Here is a 15019-nt window from a genome sequence, read left to right as displayed (position 1 = left end):
CCCCAGATCCTCTTTGCCTGCGCCCCCTTTGCCAAGTGCTAACAGCAGCAGTGAAGTCCCACCCCCGCTGCCCCCCAAGTCCCCCAGCTTCCAGGCCCAGCCACCCAAGCCCAGCGGGCAGGCCTTGCCGGCGCCGCCCGCCCCTCCGGGATCTCAGCCATTCCTGCAGAAGAAGAGGCCGGGCCGAGGCCCCGGTAAGCACTGCTGTTCTGGTCCAGGGCGGTCGTGTCAGAGGATCATTTTTCTGACCGTTGGCAGCAGCTCTGGAGGTGCTATGGACACCCCCAGAGGCCTGCACCTGTGGCCCACTTGGGAAAACCTCAGGACATCTAAACTCTGAATTTTGTTTTAGATCAGACCGGTTCAGTGCCCTGTGGAGCACAAGAAAAACTTGTTTTATATGACTTTATGCTGAGGTATTCAGGTTAGAGACAGGAAACCAGGGTAAGGGAGGCTGGAAGACTTATCCAAGATGGTGCAGACCACAAGCTAGGGATTCTGGCCTTAATCACCATGCCATGACTAGCTGTGTGACCCAGGGCGATTCCTCAGCCTCTTTGTGCTTTCTTTTCATCTGTGAAATGGGCATAGCAATAATTCTCCCCTCATGCAGTTGTCAGAACAGTGAGATCTAGAAAAGTCTATTTGTTTTTACTATCACCATTCCCCAGGTTGAGACAGCTATAAGCGCAATTGTTTCCAGAACCAGCTCTCCTGTGTAATTTTTGTCTGAGTTATTATAGTCTGGCTTCCAGCCAGGATTTTCATCGATCCTGAGTAGATTAGTTTAGCATTCTGCCATATTTTTGGCAGGTTCTCCAACTGACTCAGGAAAACTGAGGGTCCATATTTTCAGCCAAACTTTAAAAATAATCCCTTCATGTTTCCAGCATAGATGATCTGGATTGAATATACATGCTTCATGACTATGATTTCCATGAAGTGATGAGGCTTCAGTCACCTTTGGTGTCCTTCTAAATGGAAAGCACACTACACATTCACACACACCCATGTACACACATACCCATGTATACACACACCCATGTACACACACACATACACACATGCATGCTGAGTCTTTGTGACCCTATAGCCCGCCAGGCTCCTCTGTCCATGGGGATTCTCCAGGCATGAATACTGAAGTGGGTTGCCATGCCCTCCTCCAGAGGATCTTCCTGCCCCAGGGATTGAACTCACATCTCTTGCAGTTCCTGCATTGCAGACAGATTCTTTACCACTGAGCCATAGGGGAAGCACCCCACACACATACACACACAGACACACACATACACTAATAAATATATGCACACACTCATCAAAACCCACATCCACACACATAGCCCAACATATATCCACAATTACACACACAGGCTCATATTCCTTGATTTTTCAGAAAAAAAATTTTTTGAGACTTTTTTTTTATTAATTGAAGTATAATTGATTTACAATGTTATATTAGTTTCAGGTATACAACATAGTGAGTCTATATTTTTATAGAGGATACTTCATTTAAAGTTACTATAAGATTTTGGCTTTGTGCCCTGAGCTGTACATTACATCCTTGTGTCTTATTTATTTTATACCTTGTAGTGGGTACCTCTTAATCCCCTTCCCCTATCTTGCCCTGCACCGACCCCTCCCTGCTAGTAATCACCAGTTTACTACAAAGATAATTTTTATCTTTTATTTACAAAGATAATTCTCTGTATCTTTGAATCTGCAGAAAATCTTTTGAAGCAGAAAGTTTCTTAAATATATATCCTTGAATTAAAAATAATACAAGCTCATTGTAGAGCAAATAGAAAAAAATGAAATCACCCATAATAACATCACCCAGAAGTAAAAACTATCGTATTTGGATGTGTTTCTTTTTTTTCTTAACATACCTACATATTTACATGGTTAATATGATTTTGTATACACTATTTTCTATTCTGTTTTTATTTAATATAATATTAAAAGCAATTTTGATGTAATTTGATATTTATGAAATTGTTAAAATGTATCTATAAGCATATTAATATGATAATTGATATGTACCATATTTCTAGTGTTAAGATATTTAAGTTGATTCCATTTTTTGTTATTACAAATAATATTGCAGGAAATACATTTATAACAATTGTAGTCTACATTTTAGATTTTTATTTTAAAGGATAAGTTTCTGAAAGGGAGTTCCTGGTACAAAAAGCAAGGATATTTTTAAGGCTTTTGATCACAAGATATAAGATTTTAATCATTCTCTTCTCAACTGACTAATTATAATGTCCAGCATTAGTACTAGTGAGCCCCTTCTGAGGCTCATGATTCCTAAATGTTTAAGATAGGGTGAAAAAAATCAGTGCTTTAGATTCAGAGAGATCTGAGTTCGAATCCTGCCTTCCCATCCTCTTCTGTTTTTAATGTCCTTAAACCTTGCTTTTTTTAATTTGACAAATGGAAATAGTAACAATAACACCTTTTACAAAGGATTGTTATACATACCAAGTGAGGAAGTATGCCTGGGGTGCTTTGCCTGGGGAGAGGGGTAGCTAGGGGCTCAGCAGCCTCACTTCCTTCTCTCTGACCAAGTGGAGAGGCAGCTTCTCACCCAGAAGCAGGGTCCACAGCCCCTTATCCTCTTTAGCCCCTTTGTGGGAACAAGTAAATCCTAGTGGATCCTGGTACAGAGGAAGGGAAGACCAGCAAGGGAGAAGAGGGAAACTGAGAAAGGGAAAGGCAGAGGGAGGAGCTGAGGAGTGAGGAGCACTGATGGCCCTGGGGAGGCCAGCTTCAGCGCTGCAAACCGGATGCCGGGATGGGTGCTTGTCTGGCCTCTTCCACTGTGTCCTTGGACATGAAACTTGGCTTTCCACGGACAACATGAGGGTAATTTCTGCTCAGACCAACCACAGGGAGGAGCAGGAGATTGTACTCGTGAACATCTTGGCACAGATACTAACGGTGCAGTTGTCATCACTTCAGTAACAAAGTGAAGAGTCGAGTACCCGAGTTGATGTGCCAAGGCAGCAGGTTATTAACTGCCAAATGAGTCATGCGAAGAAGTCTTGGCAAAGGAGATCATCAGGGAAGAATTCATGAAGTAGGTGGGATTTGAGTTGGGCCCTGGGGGCCAGGTAGGTTTTAAAGTAACTGGAAGGAGAAACCAGGGACTAAGGTGCAGGAGAATGAGTGTGAGCAGAAACACAGGGGCAGGAGCAAGCCCCCGACAGCCTGCTCATCCAGCCCCACCCCAAGTCTCACCTGTAGAGAGTCCTTCCCTTGCATAGGATTGTGCAGTATCTTTACTTCTTTGGGCTATACCATCTGATGACAAGGGTTGATACTATAATTGCAGCTAATATTCATTGAGCCCCAACTACATGCCACTTTAATTAAATCAACTCACTTAATACAGTCCATGGAATTCTCCAGGCCAGAATACTGGAGTGGGTAGCCTTTCCCTTCTCCAGGGGATCTTCCCAACCCGGGAATCGAACCAGGTCTCCCGCGTTGCAGGTGGATTCTTTATCAGCTGAGCCACCAAGGAAGCCCAAGAATACTGGAGTGGGTAGCTTATCCTTTCTCCAGCAGATCTTCCCAACTCAGGAATCGAACCTGGGTCTCCTGCATTGCAGTTGGATTCTTTACCATCTGAGCCACCAGGAAAGCCCAAGAATGTGTATATATATATTATTATTCCCATTTTATGGATAAGGAAACTGAGGCACAGAGAGGTGGTGTTATTACTCTAGCAGGAGGACTGGGACACAATCCAAAGAAGGTTGGCTCGAGAGGCTGCCTTTTCATCATTATATCATCTTACACCCAAAGATCTCAATACCTCACCTCTCCCAGAAGATTATAGCATCTACCATCCTAGCATCTTCCATCTGAAAGTCCTGTATCTGAATACACCGTCATCTTCTCTGCCAGGGACCAGTGGGGGAAAACTCAACCCACCCCCAGCACCCCCTGCGAGGTCACCCACCACTGAGCTTTCCAGCAGGAGCCAGCAGGCCCTAGCCTGGACCCCAACCCAGCAGCCCGGAGGTCAGCTGCGGAATGGAAGCCTGAACATCATTGGTGAGTGGGGTGAAGAACAACCTACAGGTTGTGTTAAATAGGGTTTCTTTTGAGGCTTTCTTGGGGAGGGGTTCCAGAATCTACTCCCTAACCTTCTGATTGAGACTACAGAGAGAGAAGAAAACCAATGTTTAAGTTCTGTGTGTGTGTGTGTGTGTGTGTGTGTGTGTGTGCGCGCGCGCGCACACGCATGCACGTGCACACACGCACACCTGTCTCCATGGAGAAATCAGACATAAGACATGAAATCAGACATGGATGGAAGGCCCACCAGCACAGGATCAATTAAGGCAAATCTGTGGAACCAGGAAGGAAAGTCATCTTTGGTCAGGTGTGACCAAAAATCTTTGGACCCCTTGGTGGGCTGAACCACTGTCATACCCAAAACCTAGATCACAAAGCAGGGACTCAACTCATAAAAGAGCCACAAGACCCTTCTCCTCTTGCCATCAGGGGCTCATGGCAGAACTCGTTTGCTTTGGGAAGCCCTGATCCCCAACTGGACACAGGCTGGGCTCCTTCCCACCAGCCAGGCTGAGGACTCCTGTTCTTTCCACCCATCTCCACCCCACCTAGAGTTCTCCTCAGGAGCACAGGAAGGACGGCAGGCCACAGGAACTTGGAAGGGCCTTTGTTACTGCCAGATTTCCCACGTGGGCCCTGGATAGGCCTGTGGCACTTCTGCTCCCTATGGAAGCTTCCTTAAGACATTGGTTGAAGGAAGTTGGGTGGATGATGGGAAGAGTCTGTGACTTCACTTGTCCTGATTCCCCCTTGTCCCAGATAAGTATTAATAGTAAAAGTTAAGAGGTGAATGGATGTCTTAGAAGGGAATAGCCCTGCCATTAAAACCTTGCACTGAGCAGGCAAAACTGTTTGCTTCTGAAAATTATTAAAACTCAGATCATCATAGTAATGAGAGTGATTTTGCGATTTCCCTTGTGTGCAGATGACTTTGAATCTAAATTCACGTTCCATTCCATGGAAGATTTTCCTCCTCCGGATGAGTATAAACCATGCCAGAAGATTTACCCCAGCAAGATCCCCAGAAGTAAGTACCACCTCGCTAAGACTCCTGGTTTTCCCTGACCCTCCAGAATTAGGTGCTTGGGTGCACTGACGGGACACAGGCTATACAAAGGAACTCTGAGTATTTACCTGGGCCTGGGTGGATGATGTGGCACCAAGAAGAAGGAGGAGGAAAGGAGCTGGTTGGTTATCAGTCAGGGCAAGTGGACGTGCCTATGGGGCTGCAAGGTAGAGGTGACCTGGACCAGGTTGAGCAGGGAGTACTCAGGTCTGAGGCTGAGGGGTAAGGTCAAGAGTGGCAACTAGCTTTGCAGGTCATCAGAGCCTTATCCTAAGCCAGGGATTAGCAAATATTTTCTTTAAAGGGCCAGAGAGGACATGTCTGAGGTTCTGCTGGCCATCTGGTCTCTATCACAACAATTCAGCTCTGCTGTTTTGACATGAAAGCAGCCATAGAAAACACATAAAGAAATGGGCATTGCTGTCTGCCAGTAAAACTTTATTTGGGAAGGCAGGCACTGGCTGCATTTGGTCTGCTGGCTGTATTTTGCTAATCTCTGCCCTAAATCACTACAAAAGAAGAGTTTTAGTAAGTGCTGTGTAGTTCTTCAACCTTCAGACTCTAGTAACTAAGTTGGCTACATTTGGAGCTCATGGTAACTAGTCTTATCCCTGAGAATAGAAGAAAAGCTTTACCCTGACACAGCTCACCAGGGTACACAGGTGGCAGTCTGTGCTGTGATCCTCTCCTTTCAGAGAAATGTTCAAACGAGTGCCCACACCAGAACAATCTCCTGGTGATCAAGAAGTAATAATTAGTAATAATTCAACCTACTCACGAATGGACATCTTACAGACCAGAAAGGGCATTTGCCATTTCAAAAAGAAGATGTGCTTTGGGATTGAAATGGCATTGGTGGGCATGAGATACTGCAGGAGCCTCCTAGCACAATTAAATGAGCCTATCCCTGCCATTCCTGGGCGCTGCGGAGAGAACCTTGTTGATTATGTGAGTGTGAGCCTGGTACAGTTCATGCTTATCTGATTACATTTCTTCTTACAGTTTTCCTCTTGTATTTCTGCCATTGACCTGTAACCCAAGATTAGAGGTCTTCATGGTCTGGGAGATGACTTTGGTTCCATCAGATGAGGCTAATTCCATGCTCTTTTGTGACATTTCTGGAGCTGTCTCTGCCTGCTTGCATGCTTTCTCTCTGTCCTTCTGACGCACAGCACACAAACCCCTAAGGCTTCGTGCTTTCAGTGCTGTCTTCCCTGCTCCACTCTGCAAGTATGAGCTGTTCCTTTCTTTAGTAGATGACTTTGTCCAGTTTTTTTAAATGCATTAGGTTCCTCAATTCACTAAACAGAATTACCATATGACCTAGCAATTCTACTCCAATGAATTGAAAGCAGGTGTTCAAACAAGATATCTGACAGGTATTCATAACTATTCACAATAGCCAAAAGGTGAAAAGTATCCGAATGCCCATCAAATGGTAAATAGATAAACCAAATGTGGTGGAGCCATGCAGGGAAATATTATTGGACAGTAAGGAATGAAGCAGGGATACATGCTACAACATGCACGGACCCTGATAACATTATGCTAAGTGAAAGAAGCAGACATAAAGGCCGCGTATTGTGGGATTCCACTGATACGAAATACCTAAAATAGACAAATCCAAAGACACAGAAAGTGGATTTAGCAGTTGCCAAGGGCAGGAGGGTATGGAGAATGGGGAGCGACCGCTAATGGGTATGGGTTTCCTTTGGGGCTGATGAAAATGTTCTGCAACAAGGTAGAGGTGATGACTACACAACCATGGGAATGTATTAAATGTTGTTAATGGGAAATTTTATATGTATTTACCACAATAAAAAGAAAGTGCAAAACCCTATCACTAGGAATCTTTGGGAAAATGCATAGCTCACAAATATTCATTAACTTTAATGGCGATAGTAAGGGTGAAGTCATGATCATATGGACAGATACTTATTAAGTCCCTTAGCACTGGAGAGATTTAGATAAACGATCCCCTTGATCTGTCCTTGAGAGAGTCACGTGCTGGTGAAGGAAGAGAGGACAGACAGACACTGAAATATAAAATTTCACTCTGGTGTTCCCAGCCAGACTGTCCTCATCATGGTCAGTTCACTGGGAAAATGGCTGATTGATTGTTTTCATCCCAACTCCTTTTTTATTTATATTTAATTGTGGTTTAAAAAATAGATAACATGAAATCTACCATCCTAACCATTTTTGTGTATACAGTCCAGTAGTGTGAAATGCATTTACACTGTTGTACAACCAGATTCCAGAGCTCTTTTCATCTTGCAAAACTGAAACTCTATACCCATTAAACAATTCCCCATTCTCCCCTCCCCTAGGCTCTTGGCAACCATTGTACTTTCTGGTTCTCTGGTTCTGAGTCTGACTACTTTTGGTACCTCATATAAGTAGAATCATGCTATATTTGACTTTTTGAGAGTAGCTTATTTCATTTAGCATAATGTCCTCAAGGTTCATCCATGCTGTAACATGTCACAATTTCCTTCCTTTTTCAGACTGAATAATATTGCATTGTATGTATTTATCACATTTTGTTTATCTGTTTGTCCATCAATAGACACTTGGGTTACTTTCATCTTTTGGCTGTTGTGAACAATGCTGCTGTGTACACAAGTGTACCAATAATTCTTTGAAACCTTGCTTTCAGTTCTTTGGTGTATATACTCAGAAGTGGAATTGGATGACGTAGTGATTCTATTTTTAATTTTTTGAGGAACTATCATACTGTGTTCCCTTTTACATTCCTATTAGCGTACACAAAGTTTCCAGTTTCTCCACATCAGCACCCACACTTGTTATTTTCTGGTCTGGGTATTTTGTTTTGTTTGTAGCCATCTTTATGGGTATGAAGCTGTATCTCATTGTGGCCCAACTCATTTTCTAAAATACATTTACTTTATACTTATAGCAAAATTGGCTACCATTATATCCATTAGCTGAGAAACTTCTCCACCAGACACTGAAGTAAGTAACAGCTCGATGTGGTTCCCACTATAACATCAAAGAATTAGATGTCCCAATACTAAGAGAATCAGAAGACAATGCCTGTGCCAAAGTATTTCAGCTTTTACGGAGGGTAGTTAGGTAGTAAGGACCTCCGGCCTAGTGTGCTTATCTTAGCCACGCCTGACTATTACTGGTGACCACATCCCTTCGTGTGGTCTTCCCTGATGATCACTCCAGATAAAATAGCAGCCCTTCCTGTCATTCTCTTTATGCTGCCTTATCATTTCTTTAAAGCACACATCACCTCCTGACATGTTATATATTTACCTGTCTCCTGTCTATCTCCCAAGTACAGTGTAAGGCTCTGGAGGGCTAGGATAATGTCAATTTTTATTCACTGCTCTATTGTCAGCTCCCAGCATGGGGCCAGGCACTTGTTTTTGTTTAGTCGCTAAGTCTTGTCTGATTCTTTGCAACCGCATGGACCGTAGCCCACCAGGCTTCTTTGTCCATGGGATTTTCTAGGCAATAATACTGGAGTGGGTTGCCATTTCCTTCTCCAGGGGATCTTCCTGACCCAGGGATTGAACCCACATCTCTTGCATTGGCAGGGGAGTTCTTTACCACTGAGCCATTAGGGACAGGCACTCACACTCAAGAAATAATTGTTGAATTAATCAATAATTCAACATACATACATATATTTTAAAACATACATATATTTTAAAACATACATACATATATTTTAAAACATACATATATTTTAATATATTGCTAAACCATTTACAGAAGAAATTTGAAAAAAACACGAATTTCCAGCAATGAGGTAAAATAGGGCAGAGCCACTGGGTGGGATGTTCTGCATCTATTATAGTAGTGCTGTTGAATATTTAGTGACATGGGAAAATGTCAATGCAACCTTGAGAAGAGAAACAAAACAACCCAGTATACTAAAATTACATTAAGTAAAACCTAGGGGCTTCCCTGGTGGTCCAGTGGTTCAGAATTCGCCTTCCAATGCAGGGAGTGCAGGTTTGATCCCTGGTCAGTGAGCTGAGATCCCACAGGCCTCACACCAAAAAAAAAAAAGAATGTAAACAACAGAAGCAGTACTGTCACAAATTCAATGAAGGCTTTAAACAATGGTCCACATCAAAAAAAAAAAAAAAAACTTTTAAGAAAACCTAAATTAATTTTAAAAAGAAATTGTTTCATGAATTTATGTGGAGAGAGAGAAGTGGAACAAAGAAAGAAAAGAGAGAAGCTAGAAATACATCCACTACAGTGTTAGGACTGGTTATCCCTTAGTCACGGAATGTTGGGTGATTTTTATTTTCCTCATGGCTCACTATTTTGTCCAAGTATTCTAAAATAAATATACATTACTTTTAAAAATCATTTAAACTAATTTTAAAATCCCAAATTATGGGGTGAGGGTCGATGATTAAGCCCACCCCTGGTCTGAGTGCCCAAGGAGGGAAGTGAGGCCCTATAGTGTATAGGGTGATTCTGTAAGTTCCCCAGATGGGGTGGTGGGTCCCTCAGACCAACATCAACTGTGGCAATGACAGCCAGCGAGGAGAGGAGAGGCTAGATATGCAGTTTCTAAGGCTTAGCTCTGGCAGATATGAGAATTATCATGTCCAGTGAAACGCGTCATGTCCTTTAGTTAGAGGCTGTGAGAGGCTTCCAGCATCAGAGCAAGGGAAGCCTTGTGAGGTTTCCCAGCCCAGTTCCTTCCAGGCGGGGAGAAGGAGCCATGCGGAAGTAGGGTGGCCTGCTCATGGCCACAGCTGGTGGCAGAACCAGGGCTTGAGGCGGGGCTCTTTGTTCCACATCAGCCAGGAGAGCCTGAGGCTTCTTCTTGACGTGGGTCGGCTGCCTGACAGACCGGAACAGCATAGAACCAAACCAAGGGTGGGTTAGATGCCTTCTCAGGTGAGGGGTCTCCATGCAGAGGCCTAGGGAGACCCCCCGACCATGTGCCCTCAGCTCACTTGAGAGGAAAGGCTGCACCTGCCGTTAGAAAGGAAGCTACAGACTCAGTGGCTCTGTATTCAAAAGGGAAAATGATGACTCCAGGTTGCTTTTTAGAGTTCAAATCAACATCTTTCTGGATAAATATATTTTTAACAGCATCTTTTTCTTGTTTATAAAAGATAGAAAAACAACTCCCAGGGAAGCCCAATTATTTTGGCTAACCCTCCTGCAAGTAATCATACAACATACAGGTCACAGAACATACAGGCCCCTGGGGAACACAGCTGAGGGCACCCTAACTCTGGCCCAGCCCATGTATCATCACCACAGGCTGCACTGGAATCATCTAGTAAGAGCATCCTCTTCTGGTTTGCATCTCGCTTCATATTTGTTGAGCTGCTTTGGGATAGGAAGGGAAACAGAAACTACCATTCCATTTAACATCTGTGTCATACAGATAGGCTTCCCCAGCAGCTCAGCCAGTAAAAAATCTGCCTGCAGTACAGGAGACCCACATTCAGTCAGGAAGATCCCCTGGAGATCCCACTCTAGTATTATTGCCCGGAGAATCCCATGGACAGAGGAGCCTGGCGGGCTACAGTCCATGGAGTTGCAAAGAGTTGGTTAGCGTTGCCAGTGAAACGTTTCCGGTCACAAAGAGTTGTGCTCTTGATTGCATGCCATCTGCCTCTCGTGTCATGGTCCAATCAGTATTCCTTCTCTGCATGTGAGGCCAGAACATGCAGCATCCCATTTGTTTCAAATACACAATGTGATTCTCTGCACCATAACTGCTACTTTCCACCTGATGCCATGTGGACCCTACCTCAGAGAAATTGAGTTGCCCAGAGCTGACAGTTAGATCTGCCTCTCCAAGGAGTCTGTTTTCTCCTCCCCCAGCCCCTGGAATTGCACTCCAAGACTGGGAGACGTTCTGGGAGACCCTCCAAGAGACCCAGCTTTGATGGCCAGCCAAGTTTGTAAATCCTTTCTGGATACTTTCCAAGCCCTGCAGTATTTAGCCTCTTGTTGGTTGGCTACAGAACAAAATTTTTTTAACACATGAAAATATCTCTGTGTCTGGGGAAAGGTATAAGGCTGGCCTGATTTACAAATGACAAAAAGTAAAGTTGGAAGCCAGCGTGGCCCTCAGGCTGCTGCTCCTTCCACCCGGGAGTAGACTTGCTTGTTTAAGCCCCACTGTTCAGAGAAGTCTTTCATAGTCGGCTGCTCTGTAGCATCCAGCTCCGGACACACAGCCGTGTTAATAACCAGAGAAAGAACCATCTGCTTCCCAGGAGGTGGCAACAATGGTCACTCAGGCTGTTCTGTGTGCAACAGACACATGTGGTTGGGTAGAAATGGAAAAAGTCTTTCTTACTGCACATTGTGGTACCAAAAGTTTGAAAACCAGTATTTTAGTGAATCTGAAATACTCTCCTATAGGAAAACAGCCCATGTGAAGGACTATTTCCAGCAGAAGGGCTCTGTTTGTTGAATTCTAAGAGATCCTAGTGGCATTGCAAAAGGAAATATTTGAGACGCCACCCCCCAAGGGGATAGCTGAATTAAAAGAATCTTAGGTAACCCTGGCAACTCTCAGCCACCCTTTTCGAGCAACAGTGAAATTTCTTTTACAACATGTAGAGTTTTCTTTTCTGTTTTATGAAGAAATTGGTTATCCTTTAGCTCTGCTATTGTTTCCCATCATATTTATAAAAACCAGTGGGCACTCTTTACCTATGGAGAAGCTTGTTTCGTTGCCCAGTTGTTCTCGCGGAGGGTATTTTGCCTCCCAGAGGACATTTGGCACAGTCTGGAGACATTTTTTTTCTTGACACAAATGGTCTCTGGGGTGTGGAGAATTGCTGTTGGCATCTAGTGGGTAGAGACTAAGAAGACTGTGAGATCACCTACACCCTACAGGCAGCCCCCTCCCCAAACAAAGAATTATCCAGCTCCAAATGTCAACAGAGCCAACACACCCCCCAAACAAAGAATTATCCAGCTCCAAATGTCAATAGAGCCAACACTCCCCCCCCCCAAACAAAGAATTATCCAGCTCCAAATGTCAATAGAGCCAAGTTAAGAAACCTTGGTCTAAAGGAAGGCTCTTCCGTAGCAGACTGGAGTAAGTCTAAGAACAGTAGTTTCAGGGCCATACTGCTGCATGGAATTAAGTATATCAGTGTCTCTACTTTTCACAGGGGCTTCCCTGGTGGCTCAGCGGTAAAGAATCTGCCTGCAATGCAGGAGACAATGGAGACACATGTTCAATCCCTGGGTTGAGAAGATCCCCTGGAGGCCAGCATGACAACCCACTCCAGTATTCTCACTAGGAAAATTCCCATGGACAGAAGAGCCTGGTGGGCTATGGTCCATGGGTTCCCAAAGAGTGGACACAACTGCAGCAGCTGACCATGCAAATTTGGCTAAAAATCTAGTACTTCCTGTGCCATTTGCCCCCAGAAATCTGTATCCTAGAACAGATGCATTCATTAATTTTTAAAGCATTGTAATGAAAATTACAGGACCCATTGGATTAGTGTTTTGTAAGTTGTAGAGATGCTTCTATGTGGTAGTTCAACTATATCATACAGTAACAGAGTCTTAAGATGACTTTTTTTTTAATTTTTATTTTATTTTTAAACTTTACAAATTGTATTAGTTTTGCCAAATATCAAAATGAATCCGCCACAGGTATACATGTGTTCCCCATCCTGAACCCTCCTCCCTCCTCCCTCCCCATACCATCCCTCTGGGTCGTCCCAGTGCACTAGCCTCAAGCATCCAGTATTGTGCATTGAACCTGGACTGGCAACTTGTTTCATACATGATATTATACATGTTTCAATGCCATTCTCCCAAATCTTCCCACCCTCTCCCTTAGATGACTTATATGTTCATTTTGTAGAAAACATGAAAAGTGTTTTTAAGAGGTTTTAAAGAGCAATAAATACAAAAGGAATCAATTCAGTATATTATTTACATTTTTTAATGGATTTTTAAATAGTTGAAAGAAAGTAAAAGTCACTCAGCTGTGTCTGACTCTTTGCAACCCCATGGACTGTACAGTCCATGGAATTCTCCAGGCCAGAATTCTGGAGTGGGTAGCATTTCCCTTCTCCAGGAGATCTTCCCAACCCAGGGATTGAACCCAGGCTTCCCACATTGCAGGCAGATTCTTCACCAGCTGAGCCACAAAGGAAGCCTGAGAATACTGGAGTGGGTAGCCTGTCCCTTCTCCAGGGGATCTTCCCGACCTAGGAATCAAACCAGGGTCTCCTGAATTGCAGGCGGATTTTTTACCAACCGAGGTCTCAGGGAAGCCCTTTAAATAGTTGAGGTGTGTTGCTATTTATACAATTTCTAGCCTGCTTTTTTCTCCTACATTTCAAACATCAACCCAAATTATTTGAGTCTTTGTAGACACTCAGATGGCTGCTTGGTGCTCCATCATATGATAACAAACCCTAGATTTCCTGAACACTGCTTTTGAATGCAGATTATCAGTTTTTTTTTAACTATCATAAATAATCTGTGATGGATATTTCTGCTTTTCATGTTAGTCAGTTGCACAGCAACATGAGTTGTTTTAAGGGCTTTGGGACATAGATATTTAATTCCTAGACGGTGATGGAAGCAGACAGAAAAGTCTTGTACCAAATGCAGCCGACATTTGGGACGCAGGGACACAGGGAGACTTTAGAAAGAGACAGGGACACCATTTGGATTACCTGGCTCACAGAAGAAGTTCTGGAATTCCTGGGAATGTGGATTTTAAAACTTGGCTAGATCAACCAAACCACATATCTGCCTATATACATACACATCTGTGTATACATGCCAAAAAGTAAAACCAAGCTGGAGGGATAAACACCAAACTTTTAGCAGAGGTGACTCTGGGATAAATAATTGGGATTAGAGAAAAGGGCAGGCAGAGAGGAAGCATTTTAGGGTTTTTCCCCTATTACCTTTTCTATATTCTTCAAATTCTTAATTATGAGAATATATGTTCATATACATATAACTTGTGTAATATTTAAACCTAGCATGTTTTAGAGAATGAGTTGGATCCTCATAGGCAGGGGCTGAGCTGTGTCAGCACATACTTTTTACTCCTTTTTTTAAACAACGCTAGCACGCCGCCTAGAGAAGGCGATGGCACCCCACTCCAGTACGCTTGCCTGGAACATCCCATGGACGGAGGAGCCTGGTAGGCTGCAGTCCATGGGGTCGCGAAGAGTCGGACACGACTGAGCGACTTCACTTTCACTTTTCACTTTCATGCATTGGAGAAGGAAATGGCAACCCACTCCAGCGTTCTTGCCTGGAGAATCCCAGGGACGGGGGAGCCGTAGGCTGCCGTCTATGAAGTCACGCAGAGTCGGACACCACTGAAGCGACTTAGCAGCAGCAGCCAGCTCATTTGGGATCAGGACGCACGAGTGAGTCTGTAGCAGGTGGGGTGTTCAGAGCTGAGAGGCTCACCTGCATTTAGATGACAGCCCTTCATAACTTCTTCTCCTTCCAGCACAGTGGACATGATGACTCTGTAGCCACGGTCTGTGACAGAGAAGCAGTGGGTGGAGACACACGGTCTAGGGCCAGGAGCCCGAGGGGTTCGGGTTGACGGGCTCAAGTTACCCTTGGTTCCTGCGCCTTTGCCCTGAGTGCTGGCGGAGCCAGACTTTGTGAAGCGCACAGCCGGCCCGCGGCCAACAGATGGTGAGATGGCTCCTGTGTCTTTCAGGCCGCACACCTGGTCCCTGGCTCCACGCCGAGGCAGGCGGGCAGAGCTCTGACGACATCAAAGGCAGAAACGCTCAGGTAACAGAGCTCTCTGGTCCCTGAGTGTAAAACCGGGAAACCTCCTCAAGAAGCACACAGTTGTGGAGGTTTGCTTTCCCCTTCATGTTAATAGCT

At 44.2% G+C, this 15019-nt stretch overlaps 1 protein-coding gene across 1 annotated transcript in view; it reads left to right on the top strand.

Moving 5' to 3' along the window:
* WIPF3 (WAS/WASL interacting protein family, member 3) overlaps positions 1–15019 on the top strand; it is a 30436-nt gene that overhangs the window by 9512 nt on the left and 5905 nt on the right. Inside the window, exons 5-8 of the mRNA XM_010829443.1 lie at positions 7–194; positions 3916–4065; positions 5015–5116; positions 14847–14923. Of these exons, the coding sequence (XP_010827745.1) occupies positions 7–194; positions 3916–4065; positions 5015–5116; positions 14847–14923 (517 nt within the window). The remainder of the gene's footprint in view (positions 1–6; positions 195–3915; positions 4066–5014; positions 5117–14846; positions 14924–15019) is intronic.

Source organism: Bison bison, unplaced genomic scaffold (genome assembly GCF_000754665.1).
Source record: "Bison bison bison isolate TAMUID 2011002044 unplaced genomic scaffold, Bison_UMD1.0 scf7180017858770, whole genome shotgun sequence".
Lineage (NCBI taxonomy): Eukaryota > Metazoa > Chordata > Mammalia > Artiodactyla > Bovidae > Bison > Bison bison.
Note: the sequence above shows the minus strand (reverse complement) of the source record. Positions and strands in the feature narration are given on the sequence as shown.